The sequence below is a fragment of the Silene latifolia genome, chromosome 9 (genome assembly GCF_048544455.1).
Source record: "Silene latifolia isolate original U9 population chromosome 9, ASM4854445v1, whole genome shotgun sequence".
Lineage (NCBI taxonomy): Eukaryota > Viridiplantae > Streptophyta > Magnoliopsida > Caryophyllales > Caryophyllaceae > Silene > Silene latifolia.
Window position 1 is genome coordinate 20,624,218 of NC_133534.1, and position 18,318 is coordinate 20,642,535.

The 18,318-nt window shown below is 37.2% G+C and overlaps 1 protein-coding gene across 1 annotated transcript; it reads left to right on the plus strand.

The window, feature by feature from the left end:
- Window positions 1-4,969: 4,969 nt before the first annotated feature.
- On the plus strand, window positions 4,970-16,648 carry LOC141602495 (uncharacterized). Its single transcript, XM_074422752.1, has 2 exons — window positions 4,970-5,107; window positions 16,452-16,648. Exons 1-2 carry the CDS (start codon window positions 4,990-4,992, stop codon window positions 16,646-16,648), a joined length of 315 nt encoding a protein of 104 aa, XP_074278853.1. The 5' UTR covers window positions 4,970-4,989.
- The last annotated feature ends 1,670 nt before the right edge of the window (window positions 16,649-18,318 follow it).

Below are 18,318 nucleotides of genomic sequence, written 5' to 3' on the forward strand. Positions count from 1 at the left end.
ATGGACCAAAAATTACAAAAATAAGCTATTAAACTTCAAATAAATCCAAAAATTTCAAATAAATTCAAAATTTGAAATTTAAATTCATGAACATTCTGGAAAAATTCCATGACACTCATAATGTTCAAAATATTAGGTTAAAAATTCCGAAAAATTTCCGGAAAAACAATGTTGCGGTTTATAGATATTTAATAAAATAATCATAAAAACATGGAAAAATTATTTTCATTAACTTTTCAATTTTAGATCTGAAAAATATAATAAAATGCAACATTAGACGTTTTTCCTAAGTCATAGATTATGTTTTATTAATTTTCACTAATAATGTCACTATTTATGTCATTTTTCTTCAAAAATTCATAAATCATGCTAAAAGACTTCTTTATAGCCAATTATTTTACACACATCTTGTAAAATTGCATGTGACAACATATTAATTTTCTATGACCAGATTCGAAATTTAACTCATATTAACCTATTTTTCTCTTAAATCCGAATTTAATAATGAAAAATTCATTTTTCGAGCATAACAAGTGCAAAAATTATGAAAATTTACAGGTTATCTCAAAATAATATATGTGATAACATATCCAAAGATCAACTTAAAATTCGAAGTATAGCTAATTTTCGACCAAAAATGACATTTTTATTCATAAAATCACATTTAAATGTCATTTTTATTAAATATGAACAATAAAAATCCGAAAAATTAACCAAAATATCCTAAAACACTTTAGGACCAGAAATATTAACATGCATGTAATTATTTCGTGATATATCATAATAACACAAATTTTACAAGTTTTATTTTGTTATTCATATAACTCGGAAAAACTTTTAACCAATTTGCATGCAAACAACCGTGGCTCTGATACCAATTGAAGGAAATGTAGATCTTTATACATTTTAACATAGTCTTATATGTTTAAATAATTTGTCATAAATTAAAACGGATCTTATGCATGCAAACATTAAATAAAGAGATGAAAAGAAATGTCCTTACATTCAATATTTCGGCTATATTGGGCACAAGAGAGATCACCTTTCTCTTCTTGTTCTTGAGCTATTCCAATGGATGAACAAGATCTAAGAATAAGATCTCTCCCCAAGCTTTATACCCAAGGCTTAACACTTAATCTAATTAATATTATAAGTACTAGTATAATATTAATGTAGTGAAAATTGAACCAAAAACTTTATAAAACCCTTATGTGTTTTCGGTTTTAGAGAGAAGAAGAGAGGATTTTATTTCTCTAGAAAATCTCTATATTTGAAGATGGAATAGAATGAAAAATAATACTCTAGCTTTAGTATATTATTTGGTAAAATTATAGAGAAAAACAATGATAATTGTCTTCCCCAAAACCGTGTAAGAGGGGCTTTATGGGTGAGCCAATGCATGGAGAATTTGTTCTTCACAAGATAAATAGGGTTGCATGGCTACTATTAGCTTTTAATCATTATGTTTTCTATTTAAAATATAAACACAATTTAAGCCTAATCCTCCTACAATATTTCGGCACTTTCACATAATATGGAGTCCATATTATTTTGTCAATTGTCTATATGTTACATGTCACATGTCACACATATTTGTTATGTAATTTTTAACATATTAAAAATTCAACGTATTAATAAAAATACGTCACATACAAAAATCGACTTGGTAATTTCATAATTACTTGTGCCAAAAATATTTTACCATTTATAAATTTCAACTGATTGAATTTATAATAATTCATTCATTTCAATTGTTACATTAAACAATTTATTTCATCCGAGTAATTATACAATTTAATTACTCAGACCGTATCTCATTTAATCACATTTCAATTTGATACGTAAATTTTACTTCCAAAATCGTCCGTCAATTTTCAAGTAATTTAATTAACTCGCAACGTTATACGATTAATTAAATAATCAATTAAGTGTATTGCCCTTTAGGTATGACCTAGGGGTCAATCGATCACCACCGTCATACGACAAGTAATGTCAAACTCTAGTCAGCCAATCATTACCGATATATGTTGACCAGTTGACAGTAACAATATTACTTCCCAATTGTATTCTTAAAATGAGATTTAACAATGATATTTAAATCATGTGATCGCACTATTGTTGAGGACACATTTCCCAACAACCTCTCCTTAGCAAAAGTGGATTCAAATATTACATGGTTCTCATAGATAATTACAGCCAATACGTTTGGGTTTATCCACTAAAATTCAAATCCGAAGCATTTCAAAAATTCATTCAACTTAAAGCATTTATTCGTACCCAATTTTCCAAAGACATTAAAAGTTTTCAATGTGACATGGGTCGCGAATTTGACAATTCATCCTTCCACACTCTTGCCCAACAACACGGCATCTCACTCCGTTTCTCGTGTCCACACACTTCTCCTCAAAACGGCAAAGCCGAGCGCATGATACGCCGTCTCAATGAAATTATGCTTACCTTACTTCTTCATGCCTCACTCCCACCTACGTTTTGGGTTGACGCCCTCCACACCGCCACTTACCTACACAACATCCTTCCCTGCAAATTACTTTCCTACCGATCACCCGCTTCCGCCCTTTTCCTACGTCACCCAACCTATTCCCACCTAAGAGTCTTTGGTTGTCTTTGCTATCCAAATTTGTCCGCCACCCGTCAAAATAAACTTCAACCTCGCTCTACCCGTTGTGTCTTCTTAGGATATCCCGCTAATTACCGAGGGTACCGGTGTCTTGAGCTCTCTTCTGGCAAAATTATCTTGTCCCGGCACGTCACATTTGATGAACTTACATTCCCCTACGCCGAAACCAATACCACCTCACCCTCCACCTATAACTTCCTTCAACCTCCCCTGCCCCTTGACACTTACCAGTACCCCAACTCCACGGCCCAACCCAATACCGTAGCCCAGCCCACTACCGTATCCCAGCCCACAACCGTAGCCCCTACCCAGCCCGAACCAGCCACCCCTGCCCATACCGAACCAGTAACCCACTCACACCCCTCTCCACAACAGAACCCAGCTAATAACCCCACAACCAGTGTTAACCCACCTCCTGCCACAACCACTTCGTTTGCCTAACCCACCCATACCATGGCCACTCGTGCTAGTCACGGCATTTTCAAACCCGTTAACCGCCTCAACCTCATCGCCACCACTAAACCCAACATCAGCCCTATTCCCAAATCACCCATAGACGCCCTTTGTGACCCGAATTGGACAGCCGCAATGAATGCCGAATTTAGTGCTCTTATTGAAAATAAAACATGGGATTTAGTACCCCGACCCGTTGATGCTCATGTGATTAGGTGTATGTGGCTCTTTCGCCACAAATTTAACTCCGATGGTAGTCTTGAGCGCTATAAAGCGCGTTTGGTGGTAAATGGAAAAACACAACAGGTTGGTATTGACTGCGACGAAACATTTAGCCCTGTTGTTAAACCGGCTACTATTCGCACTGTGTTGAGCTTAGCTGTTAACCGCTCTTGGCCCATTCATCAATTGGATGTCAAGAACGCCTTTTTACACGGTGAGTTACACGAAACGGTATTCATGCATCAACCGCCCGGATTCTCTAATATGACTAAACCCGGTTATGTATGCAAGCTCCGAAAATCACTATATGGCCTCAAGCAGGCTCCCCGAGCTTGGTACCACCGTTTCGCTACATTCATCACATCCCAAGGATTCCGGAGCAGTATTTGTGACACTTCTCTATTCATTTACCGACATGGCTCTCACACGGCTTATTTGCTTCTATATGTTGATGATATTGTTATTACTGCTTCCTCTTCACATTTTTTGCAACAGATTATTGCCACTTTGTCCCGTGAATTTGCAATGAAGGACCTTGGTAAGCTTCATCATTTTCTTGGAATAACAGTTACTCGGTCCAAAACAGGCTTATTTCTTTCTCAAGAACAATATGCGAAGTCTATTCTTGCACGGGCTTCAATGACTGGTTGCAATCCTACTGCTACTCCAGTCGACACTTCGGCCAAGTTAAGTGCTACAGACGGCCCGAAAGTTGCTGACCCCGCCCTTTATCGAAGTATTGCAGGTGCACTTCAATATCTCACTATTACGCGCCCTGACATTTCTTATGCGGTTCAGCAGATTTGTTTATTTATGCACGACCCGCAGGAACCACACTTACACTTTATGAAACGTGTGATACGCTACAACAAAGGAACGTTACAGTTCGGTCTTACTTTCACCGTGTCCAAATCACATGCTCTAACTGCTTATACTGATGCTGATTGGGCCGGCTGCCCTGATTCTCGCCGCTCTACCTCCGGGTATTGTGTGTTCCTCGGGGATAATTTAATCTCTTGGTCGTCTAAAAGGCAGATAACAGTGTCTAAATCCAGTGCCGAAGCTGAATATCGCGGCGTCGCTAATGTAGTGGCAGAAACTACGTGGTTGCGCAATCTCTTGCTGGAACTTCATATGCCCCTTCGCAATGCCACTCTTGTTTACTGCGACAATATTTCTGCCGTCTACCTGTCCGGCAACCCTGTAAAGCACCAGCGCACGAAACATATTGAAATAGACATACACTTTGTTCGTGAACAGGTGCAGCTTGGACGAGTTCGAGTTCTTCATGTCCCTTCACCATTTCAGTACGCGGACATCTTTACGAAGGGCCTCCCTCGACAGCTTTTTACTCATTTTCGCTCCAGTCTAAGCGTTCATCCTCCTCCCGCTTCGACTGCGGGGGTGTATTAGTAAATAAATATATTTGTATATATTTAGTTACCTAGTTTAGATATACGTTCACATTGTATATGCTAGTATATATTGTATCCTTGAACAATGAATTATTTACGGAATATCATTCTTTCACTAACTTTATCTTAGATTAAAAAATATAGTGCGTAGACCGTAAAATTCAAGACCAAGTCAAACCGCGAGTGTTTCTTAGTTCTATTATATAAGGAACGTAGTAAGTAAACAAAGAAGCACAAAATACACAAAGTTTGAAAAAAAAAATGAATGATCCGTCAGATAACAAGCCTGGAGCTGGAGGTCGATTTCAACAGTTTATCAGTTTCATGTCGTGGGCATTGACAGGCTTATGGGGCCTTATGCGCTTGTACCACACACAAGGTAAGCGATTCGATTTTTAGTGATTAAAGTTTTTGAGTTATATTGTAAATTTACTGATAATCGACTCAACTATAACCGAATTTATATGTAGTGTTGTTTATGACTATTTTCTTAAAATTTCTCGAATTTAAAAAATATTGTTATATTTAGGTATGGATAATGTACTAAAATAATGGTTTTGTATAGTAAAAGGGCGAGTTCTTATAATCTTTTCTATTTTTTCTCTTTATATTCTTCCATTTTCTCTCAATTGATCACATAATATAACTATAAAGTAGGTATTGGTAGTGTACTGCTACTAAACACTAGTTACATCGAAATAGTTTCATATTAATATAAGAGTACTCTAAATGTAATTAGGTCTTGTAACATTAGGTTTTTTCATGAGTAGCATTATTAGATAGGTTCGTAGCCTCGTAGGTATATAGCGGATCAAAACTGTTTCTACAAGTTGGGAGTGGAAAAGGGATTATACATCTAAAGGTATATATTTACAATCTACTCAAATTTAACTGAATTTATATGTATTATTTATGATTTTAATAAAGTTTCTGAGTTATATTATTCGTATAATATTTTGGCAACTGATTCAATATAATTAAGCTTATATTATATACTAGTTTGAAAGCCCGTACTTCGTACGGGTTAATGACCTTAATTATTTTAAAATTAAGTTATAGAAAATTATCGAATAGGTGTTTCGACAAAATGAAATATCTTAATCCCTTATGATCTCTTGATACGTACTTGTTTCTAAGCATTAAGTAGCCTCTAAAGCTTTGTTATCTCGAATTCTAGCAAAATTTATTAAATATTAATCGTCATAAGTGTAAGTCAATCGGGGCGTTTTCATAGCCCTTATGATTAATATAAGGATATGTGTTTAGAAGTTCAAATCCGGGTGTCACATAATTCTAAAAAAATCAAATATCTTATTCCCTTATGGTCTCTTGATACGTACTTGATTCTAAGCATTAAGTTGCCTCTAAAGCTTTGTTATCTCGAATTCTAGCAAAATTTATTAACTACTAATCATCATAAGTGTAAGTCAATGGGCACTTTGATAACCCTTATGAGTAATACAAAGACAGGTGCAAAATTAATGAATAGTTTACATTTGCTATATTTTGGTTGCTATATTTTGGTAGGGAGAATAAAGTAAATGTAAACTATTAATTGGGACGGAGGGAATATATATTTTGTTTGAACCATATACCTACCCTTCAAATATGGACAATTTACGTACACATCCATTCTTATAAGTTAGTCATTTCAATTTTTTTTGTTCAATTAATAAGACCGTCTTACATAATAATAATAGTTAATCTTCTAATTACTGATACATAGAGTTCATTTTTATGTTCTTTCTTTCATAAAGTACATGTAATGTATACTCCTATGATCATCTTATTGCTATAATTCCACCGTAAAGGCGTAAAAGATAAATCCGTCTATATTTTTGGCCACTATAAGCAAACATAAGTAAAATTTAGTGACAACAAAATTATAGTTTGTTATATTTTAATTTTACCCTTAATAATAGAAACTCTTAAGAGCTCTCTTTCACAATAGTTAAGTGACTAAAAAATTTTTGGTTGATTCCCAACTTTCAAAGATGGCTTCTATTTATAATCATAAGATCACTCTACCTTATGCATGCTAATCTTTCAATGTGGGACAAATCTACTATTTATACGTAGTATATTCAGAACACCTCAATTATTTTTCAATGTGGGACAAATAACATACTAATAAATACATCATCTTTTTCACACCTAGCTCGACAACCAACCTGAATCGCGAAATACGGACAATTGCTACTCATTATATCTAATAGTAGTTATATTAATATTTAATAATATGAGCAAATACTATATGTTAATATTCATACATTCAACATCCAATCCTATTAATAATGAGCAAATACTAACAAACTAATCTTATCTAGAGTCTAAAGTTTTTCGCACGTATATAGGTAACATTTGTGCAATTTTAGATTATTGCTAACAAACTAATCTTATTTAAAGTCCAAAGTTTTTCTTACGTATAAAATTAACATTTTTTCTTATAAATATTAAATAGTTTTTAAGGGTTGAACTCTCTAGATGAAAAAAAAATGTTAAAACTTGAAAAGTTAATAGTATGTAACGTTACTTTTAAAGTTTCTTATATAATAAGAATACTACTCATGTATGTTCGTTATTTAAAAATTCAGCTTAAAAATTAAAAACTAAATAACTTATTGCTAAACTACTAAATTTGAGTAGAAAAGGAGATGATATAACAATATATAATTATATAATTGTGAAACCACCAAAATTAAAAGTATAATACAAATAAATTTCACTATTGTGGGGGTAATAATACAAACTCTTATAAGAGCTATCTAAGACAATATTTAAAAGACTCAAAAAATTTTGGTTTGGTATTTAAATTCCAAGGATGACTCATAATTTATAATCATAGGATTACCCCACATTATGTTAAACTTTCGATGTGAGATAATTCTACTATTTATAATAATAGAATCAGCACACCTTACGTTAATCTTTCGATATGGGATAATTTTCCTATATTTATAATAGGATGACCACACCTTATGGTAATTTTCCGATGTGAGACAATTCTACTATTTATACGTAGTACGTTCACCACATCTTATTATTTTACGATGTGTGACATAATATACTAAGAATTACATCATCTTTTTCGCACCTAGTTCGACATTCAACTCGATTTAATAACGTTTTGTTCTTTGTATCCCCCCCCCCCCCTTCCGTATGAACTCTTTTTGTAAGTCTTTTAATTTAAGTACATATTTAAACAAAAAGGCTGAAAACGGATAATTCCGTCTTAAATAAAAATTCGTGAATAATGAAATACAAATAAATTTGGTATTAAGACTACATAAGCTGTTATGGCCTATGGATTTTTTAGGAAAATGTTTTTGTAGCATTTTGTTATGAGTGTGTTGGCAGTTCCTAGAGCTAATATGGTAGCTGCACCTTAAGCTCTTTGCTATACTTGAATTTCTTCAACTGTTGTCCGCTTAATTGTTTGACTAATATTCAGTTAATTGGTCCCATTGTAATGAAATCATACTTAACTCATTTTTATATTCACATTCTCATTAAATTGAATTAATCAATATTAATCGCTTTTAAGACTTATTAATTATGGAGATCATGCATACTTATTTTTACATTTGTTAGTTAGTATTATCGGTGTTCGATTGTTAGATTAAAGTATAATATAATTAGATAATTGAATCAAGAAAATCAAGGTCGCTTGTATCAATTTAACTGTTAAAGCACAACAAATGTAACATATAGGACAACTGTAACATATAAGAGCTCTTTAAGACAATACTTAAGAGACTCGAAAGATTTTGGGTTGATATTTAAGTTCAAAGGATGAGTCACATATATAATCATAGGATCGTCACACCTTATGTTAATCTTTCGATGTAGGATAATTCTATTATTTATAATTGGATGACCCCACCTTATGGTAATTTTCCCATGTGGGATAATGCGTGACATATAACTTACTAAGAAGCACGTCTTCTATTTCTCACCTAGTTCAACATCCTATACTGTTTATTAATAATCGTACTTTTTTATTCTTTTTTTTGTGTGCAAATGATATGAATCTCATACTCTAATAATTTCATTTTTTTTTTATCCCAAATCTTATTATATAATTTTTTTGCGATATCTTTTTATCAAATGAAATGTAAAATGTTTTTATATAAAAATTATAAACATGACTTGGATATATAATATATGAAATATATACTATAATAACTAAAATATCCACTTTATTTTTTATATCATATTGTGGAGATATGATATAAAATTTTAAGATCTCTTTAAGATAATACTTAAGAGATTTAAAAGATTTGGATTAATACCTAAGTTTCAAGGATGCCTCCTATTTATAATCATATGATTAACCCAATTTGTTAATCTTTCGATGTGGGACAACTCTATTATTTATACCTAATATATTCTCCACACTTAAATTATTTTTCAATGTGGGACATATAATGTATTAAGAACTAAGAGGTACACTATCTTTAGTATATGCAAATGATATAAAATCTATACTCTAATGATAGCATTTTTTATCACGAATCTAATTATATTATTTTCATAATTTTTTTAACAATACTTTGTTGTCAAATGAAATGGAAAAATTTTTATATAAAAATTGGAAATATCACTTGAATATAATTTAGGAAATATATATATTATAATAATTAAAAGATTATCCACTATATTTTTACATCAAAAATTATTATTTATGATACTTTCCTAAATTGATTTTTGATGATGTGGACGCTCTAGAATCGCTCGAAAAAAGCGTCTTTTATAAATATATATAGATGCAGTATGGGTTATTTCATAACAATAATCCATCCTATTGGTGGTATGCAATAATCACTCCATCCTATTAATAATCTCAATTAAATCCAACCTAAGCACCATACCTTCTAATAACGAACCAGCTGATATTTTTTTTATGTTTATGTGTATCAAATAAACTAAGTACTTGATTCATTACTTGAAAATATTACACATAAACTTCACATATATTAGGTTGTCCAAAAACTATCAAATATTCCCACATAAACTTAAAAAAAAATATCAGCTGGTTCGTTATTAGAAGATATGGTGCTTAGGTTGGATTTAATTGTGATTATTGATAGGATGAAGTGATTATTGCAGACCACCAATAGGATGGATTATTGTTATGAAATAACCCTAGTAGTATTTATGAGTTTTTTTTTTTTGAGTTACATTATAATTTGCTCACCGTATATGTAAAAGAGTTCGGAAATGGATGATTCAATTTTGGTCTGTTGGATCAGATTCGGCAAAAATGTGTTTTGGTTATATTATTTCTAGTCATTTTGGACGTAAACATTTAATTTAAGGTGGATAGTTGACCGTTGCAAGTCTAAGTCAATGGTCATGGATTGGGTCTTTCTCAAAGTTTTTTTTTTTTGAGGTGTAAAGTTAGTAGCATTAATATTAAGAAAATAAGGATGCAGCATCCAAATCCACAAGAGTCACGATATGCTCAGGGAACGAACTCACCCAAAGCCTAGTCGAGTAATCAATCGGCATTAGATGAGCCATACTATGGGCCACACCATTACCCTCCCTACGAACGAAATTAAACCGAATACAAGTAAAAGCATTAGCTAGCTCTAAAATAACAATTCCAATTCTACCAAGATAGTTTGATGGGACACTTTTCGACTTCAACATGGTGATCAAAGTAGCAGAATCCGATTCGAGCACCACATTAATTAACCCCATTTGCGCCGCTACTCTTAGGCCAAATTCCGCCGCTTTCGCCTCAGCAATATCCGGATCCCATACATCTCGAACTTGTTTGACCCCGACTCTTTCCACCTTACCTTCATGATCCCGCACAACCATTCCGAGGCCACAACCCATATCACCAAACAGGCCTGCATCAACATTAATCTTCCACTCCCCTATCCCCGGAGGCACCCACCTCACACTTTCGCCCCTGCCTCGTACCACGCCTACACCACATTCTGGTTGTGCATCCAGCCATGCGTTCCAAAAACTCAAAGCTCGTTCCACAATCCGTTGAGGTACTGTCCGCACTTCCCCATGATACTCCTCATTACGACCATTCCAAATAGCCCATAAAAGGACCATAAGCTTACACACATTCTCGCCCTGCTCATTCATAATGAAATGGTGCACCCAATCCACCATTCTCACCCCATTCCACTCCTTGTCAACCACCGCATCCACACCCGCAGCCTCCCAAACTTGTCGAGCAAAGGAGCAGTCTAATAAAGCATGGGTTTCACTCTCAACAGAAATAAGGCAACGTTTACAAGTCGGATCGGCATCCTTAACCCTTTTTTGCACATTGAGCCCGCAAGGTAATACCCCTTTGCACACTCGCCATACAAAATTTTTGATTTTCGGGGGAAGTTTGAGACGCCATAATTTCAGCCATAACTTTGATCCATCGCTTGAAGTTCCCCTATCCCGATTACTCTCCTGCATCCTACGAATAAAATGATAGCCAGACTTCACAGTGTACAAACCGTTTTTGGTGTTGTTCCAAACAAGTCTATCACACTCATGGGTTGAACAAAGAGGTATTCGGAGTATATCACGGACCTCAAACTCATACAAGTGTCGTCGGAGCAAATCCTCATTCCACCTTATCGGGTCATCCAAGAACCAATCTGCAACCACGCTATTATTTAGGCCTGAGATAGGCGAAAGTAAGCGTGGACCTGCTTCCGAGATGCTCCACTGGTCATGCCAAAACCTGATATTTCGACCATCCCCAATAAGCCATCTACTTCCACTCCGAAAAACCGTGAAAGCATCCATAAGACTTCGCCAAACAAACGATGGATGATGCCCAATTGACGCCTTTAGAATATCTCCCGAGGGGAAATACCGAGCTGCAAGTAGACGTGAAACCAAGGACTGAGGTCTATCATATAATCTCCACAATTGCTTTGTCAGCATGGCGAGATTAAAAGTCTCAAAATGACGGAAACCCAGACCACCATCCTGTTTAGCACTACACAATTTATCCCAAGCAACCCAATAAATCTGTCGTTTCTCGCCACTGTGACCCCACCAAAAGCGAGCCAAATCACCCTCAATCCCAGAGCAAAACGTAGACGGAAATTTAAAAAGTCCCATAAAATAGGTAGGAATCGATTGGGCAATGGCCTTTATAAGAATTTCTCTACCTGAATATGAGAGCAATTTACCTTTCCAACCTTTTAATTTTTTCCAAATCCTTTCCCTAATTGGATTAAGAGCCACTGACTTGTTACGACCAACAATCGCTGGTAATCCGAGATATTTACCAGGTATTTCAACAATAGCAGCCTGTAGGATAGAGCAGACTGAATCCCTGTCCTCAACACTCGTGCTTGGGCTAAAGAATAGCTCTGATTTCTGCATATTTAATCGCTGTCCTGAGGCCGCTTGATAGAGATTAATTGTATCGTGGATCGTTTCAGCATTACGTTTGTCAGCCCGACATAAAATTAGAGAATCATCCGCAAAAAATAGATGCGAAATGGCCGGAGCACCCCTACAAATACGTATACCGTGCAAACTTTTCCGTTCCACATCCCTTGAGATCAACCTCGAAAAGACATTAGCGCACAAGATAAAGAGATAAGGTGATAAGGGATCACCTTGTCGAAGCCTCCGTTTGGGTCGGATATAATCAGAGGCCACCCCATTCACCAAAACAGCCGATCTCACAGTCCGAACGCATCGCATAATCATATCAACCCATCGGGGAGCAAAGCCCATCTTCACCATAATCCGCTCCACAAAAACCCATTCAACCCTATCATACGCTTTACTCATGTCCAATTTTAAAGACATATATCCTTTCCTGCAATGATGGTGCGATTTTAGAAAATGGAAACTCTCAAATGCTATAATAGCATTATCAGCAATAAGCCGGCCCGGAATAAAAGCACTCTGTTCTAATTCAATTAATCCGTCCAAGAAAGCCTTAAGCCTTCCCACCAACACCTTAGAAATAAGCTTATATACAACATTACAGAGAGATATAGGTCGATAATTATTCAACTCCGTGGCCTGCTTGATTTTCGGAATAAGCACAATATGAGTATGATTGACATTAGTAATGTCCTCCCTGCCATCAAGACACTTTATCACATAATCCGCAACATCATTACCAATAATATGCCAAAATTTTTGGAAAAAATTAGCATTGAGACCATCCGGACCCGGCGCCTTACACGGTTTCATTTGGTTGAGAGCGTTAGTGACTTCCTCCTTAGTAAAGGGCTTGAGGAGCTCACTATTAATGTCGTCCGTAACACAAGGTACGATACAGTTCAACGCTTCCTCCATTCGTGACGGATTTGAGGAAGCAAATAAATTATCAAAATATGTCATGGCTAGCTTCCTCTTGGCTTCCTCATCGGTAACCCAAAGCCCGCCTTCATCTTTCAACCGGGCAATATGATTCCTTCTTTTACGATTCGATGCTCTGAGATGAAAAAATCTGGTATTCTTATCACCCTCCATTAAATAATTCACCCGGGATCTTTGGCGCCAATACGTCTCCTCGGCTAATAGTAGCTCATCTAACTTCGCACACATCAATCCTCTCTCAATGACTGCATCTTGATCATGAAAGCAAGAATCAAGAAAATTCATACGATTCCTAGTCTCATCAATTTTCTTTCGAAAATCTCCAAACTGGACCTTACTCCATTCCGTCAATTTCCGCGTACACACATCAAGCCGATATGAAGCAAGATGTCCATGATTTTGGTCCATCACCTCAGTCCAAGCTCCATGTATAACCTCCTCACACTCCTTACTGGTAACCCACATATCCTCAAACCGGAATCGCTTCCCCTTTTTCTGCTTGGTTGGTACAAACATCGACAACTTAATTGGGATGTGATCAGACTTATCATAATCAAGATGATGCAAAATTGTAGACGGGCACGACTCCAAAAAAGACGGGGACACAAGAGCCCTATCAAGCCTCTCATGTATCGCTTCCAACCCACCCCCTTCTATTCCACCATGTAAACGAACCTCCCGAAAAACCTACATCCACCAAGCCACAATCATCCATTGCTTCCCGAAACTCATCCATCACCCCCTGTTCTCTCGGCACACCCCCTTGCTTCTCATGCTCAAAAAGAATTTGGTTAAAATCCCCTATCATCACCCAGGGAAGATCAGATAGGGATTTTAATTCACGCATCAATTGCCAAGTTCTCCATTTATCATCATTTCCAGCCCACCCATACATACCCGTAAGTCTCCATTCCTGCAAATCAAAGAGACCCCTAATCACAACATCAATATGGTGCGCAGTAGAAGATATAACCTCCACGTCCACCCCTTCCCTCCATAAAATAGCCACACCCGCAGAACGACCAACAGAATCAATTCCCACACCTTCGTAATCTCCTCCTAGTCTACTTATTACTCCTTGCATTTCTAAACTCCCTAACTTTGTCTCTAATAATAAAACTACATCCGCCCTCTCCCCCCGTAGCAACCCCCTCAACCTAACAACTGCCGGGTCGTTGCCTAGCCCCCGACAGTTGTAGCAGAGGAGACTCATGGCTCCCGGCGGGGTTGCAATGTCGCAACCTCCGCCGATGAATCAATCAAAATAGTTGTATCAAACTCCTCAACACAATCCTCCTTCTGTCCACTCCCACCAATAAAGTCCACACTATCAACTTCTGTTATCTCATTTCCATCATTCTTAGACCATACAAAGTTTGGTACATCCCCTGTGACCATACCCCCATTCACCCTCTTTGAAGCGCCCTCATCCCCAAGCTCCTGGACATCTCTAATTCGTTTCCTTGAAAATGTAGCTTCCCATTTCCCTCTCCTACGCTCCACCTCTCTAACCAGACGTCGCCATTTCTGAGTAGGACCTACCTCCTTCCCCTGGCCAGAGACATCCTCAACATGATCAATATTCCTGTTTTCAGAAATCACCTCTGAGCTTTCTCCACAAACTACTGTTAGAGCTGTTCGCTTCGACACATGTACTTGCGATGATTTCACTTTTGGGTTTATCGCTACCTCTTGCAGTTTCTTAACCATGCTTTCTATAGCCTGAACTTCTTCCTCATTCTTCATCTCAGCAAAAACTGCACTTAACACTCTTCCCACACCAGACTTCCCTTTATCTTTCTCCACCTTTCTCACTGGCTTCCATGGAGAAGCCCTTATCCACGCTCCATACTCGTGCGTACCCTCCTTATAAGGGCCCTCTTCACAGTCCTTCTCGCCATGGCCAAGGGAACCACAACCATAGCAGAACAGAGGAAGGCGTTCATACTTTACAGAAAAATTCACCTTTACACCACCTTTCATACGTATGGGCACTGATTTCTTTAAATTCGTACGAACATCATGAAGGACTCTGATACGAATTGCACGATCAAGTTGTGGATAATCAGACTTATCCTTACACACATACACTCCAATCTGGTTTCCCAACTTACGACAGTTTTCCTCCAACCCCCTTCCCTCCAGTGGTAAATCATAAACACGTACCCAAAACGGCACAAACGAGAGCGGTACATCCCATAAGTTACCATCAGTCTTAGGATCATTTAGACACCATACAAACGAGTCAAAGTGCCAAGGTTGGCCTTCAAGGACCCTCTCCTTATCTTTAGGATCATGAAAATAAAAAATGAACGTTTTTGTACTTGCATCCAGAATATTACCTTTTACTTCATTTTTCGAACTCCAGAGTTTGCACATTGTCTCAATTGTTGCTTTGGTGTTCACTGGTTTAGTACCCCATAAACGTCCAATCAGAGCAAGATTAGAAGACTGCACACCCTCCTTTCCATCCCCGCCATCCCATTCGAAAGCATTATAGTCATCTCCCTCCACATCCCAATCATCTCCCACAAGCGCCATTACACTTACAGACCGAAAAAAAACAGACAAAAGAAGAAAGAAAACCCCAAAAAGGGAGACGAAATCACCGAAACAGGGTAAGAAACCGCTCACAGGAGTTATCCAAGAGGGACGGTTTTATTCGGGTGGTTTGGGTCAATTTTAGATCAGATCTGTTTTGTACATGTAGTTTTAAATAGTCATTATCCAATGTTTGATCGGTTTAAGTTAAGTTAGGTTGGAATTGAAGTTTGGAGCTAGTAATTAAATATACGATCACACTTGATAATAAGGCTCAATCATCTGATGGTGATCTAGTCCCGCTAATATTGACAAGTACTAGGTCAGTATTAGCAGGACTAGATCATCAGATGACTGTACCTTATCATTAATGATCGTATATTCAAGTACTAGGATTTTTACTAGGACTAAGAGTAGTGTTGATCATTTGTCTCATTTAACTAGTAGAGTAGTAGGTAGTAAGGCGGGCATTGAACATTCGCTATGGTATCATTTATCACTATCATCAATAATAGGAACAATTATAATAGTTGGGCCTCAATCATGATAGATGAACCATCTCAACCAAAACCTTAAGGTGATGGTTGAGACCCAACTATTATAATTGTTCCTATTACATACGTTCCCTCACTCAAATGCCCATTGGGCTTTAAGAGTGGTTGGTTGTGCACCGGCTCCCCCATACCGTGTGCTGGTATTCCACTTCCAGAGTTTTTGAGGGGTTTTGAGGGTGCCAGGATTCGAACCCGTGACCTTCGGTCACACTGGCTCTGATACCATGATAGATGAACCATCTCAACCAAAACCTAGAAGATTTTTCTCTGTAAATCGTGAAATTGAATAATGCTAAAACTTGAATGCAGGTTTGGAACCGGCTGCCAACAATAATGCCGTAGGTGATGACATAGGGAACAACAGGAATCAGGGTGGTGCTCAAAATGTTGGTGAAATCAATATTGATGCCATTGAAAATGATGGGGTTCGAGCCGGACATAATTCAAATGAAGGTGGAAATCAGACGATTGGTTCTGTTAAAATCAACCGTCGAAGATCTCCATAGGAGAAACTGCCCAAGTTCAAAATTTGATCGTGTTTGTTTTATGATGTTTACGAGTTTGCCGTCGGTTTCAATTTCCGTGTTTGTTTGTGTTGTGTGAGATTTTAAACATCTATATGGTTTTAGCTATCTCATAAAATGTTTTTAAGAGTACCATTTCATTTAGCAAATGTTTTGAAATTTGAACAACAGAGGTCGAGTTCAGTAACGCAACTCGACCACAGTCGAACATAAAGTCTTACAATCGTCTGCAGCGTAATTAACAAAGAGAAGCTGCTTCCCGACCAATTCACAACATAACATATATATGAACCACTAAACTCATCCGTTCTAATTTGTTTACTAGCTTAATTATTTGCTGTCTTCTCAGTAACCACGGGCATTGCCAAACTCGATACTGCCAACTTCTTGCAAGTCACCCTCATTAGTATTACCTCCAGCATTGAAAATGAATCGGCCATTTTGAGGGAAAATAGTGGGCAAAGAAGCTCCATTACAAGTGTTCCCAACTATGATACTCCCGACTCTTTGTTTCCCTTTTATGTTTATGTTGTTTCCGATATTAAATACCCATGCTGCACCTCCTTCTGTCCTCCCTGCGTAAATCATTTTACGATTAAAGGTCACTTTATGAACTTGTTGGAAAAGTTATGGTCGATACGTACACTAGCAAATTGATAGTAAACTGGTAGATTAATTACCTTGTTGAGGACGATATGGGTAGGCGCGGCCACCATAGTAGCTTCCAATATCAGTTGGATGATTTGTCGTAACTAACGACTGTGAGGCCGGAGGTGGAACAGAAATGAGTGCATTAGTTTGTTGATTGTTAGACTCATCAGGAGTATTCATGCTTGCTCTTATGGCTGAATTTGGGATAGGTTGCTCTAATTATAAGGCTGCCTCTGAATCCATACATATATATACAAGGCCAGCAAGGTAACTTTTATTTTATACTCACTTTACTGATGTCAACCATCAATAACTTTATCGTTAAACTAGTACTCGTATTGTCATGTTCAGAGTAAGGTATGTTCTTTTTCGCTTAATTTCAGCTCTGTCTGTTCAGTTTAGTTCAGCTCATCTCTTCATAGTGGGTTTTGAGCAATGAGGTTGATGGGGCATATTCTGCACCCGCTGATCGAGTCAACACATTGAGGAAGGTCAAAGATAAAAGAGAACAAGTCAACGAGAAGGACGGCCTAGCCAACGAAGCTTGCCGGCCTGTCACTTGGGTCTCGGTCTCGGCAACCAGCCAGCCGAGAGACATATCCGCGTACTCACATCCAGTCCCCTCGGCATGGAGTCAACACGGCCCGCCGGCCTACCATGGGTCACCCGGCCGAGGGTAGAACGGTCTTTCCACCTACTCTGCCACTTGGCCACTACGTGACAAAAGGTGAGAGTCTATAAATACTCCACTTTTCTCAACGGGAAAAGGATCCCAAATCTATCTAATAATCACATAATCTGGTATAAACTCCCTTATCTCTCTACAATATACTTCGCCAAGTATCATACAACTTATCTCTCTAAGTTTACTGACTTGAGTGTCGGAGTGAGTACACTCGGCCCCAAGCCGAGTCCTCAGTTTGTTTATCTTAAACAGGAAAGAGTAAAAGGAAGAGGCAAGACCGCGGCATCATTCAAAGCTGACGTGGTAACAACACTGC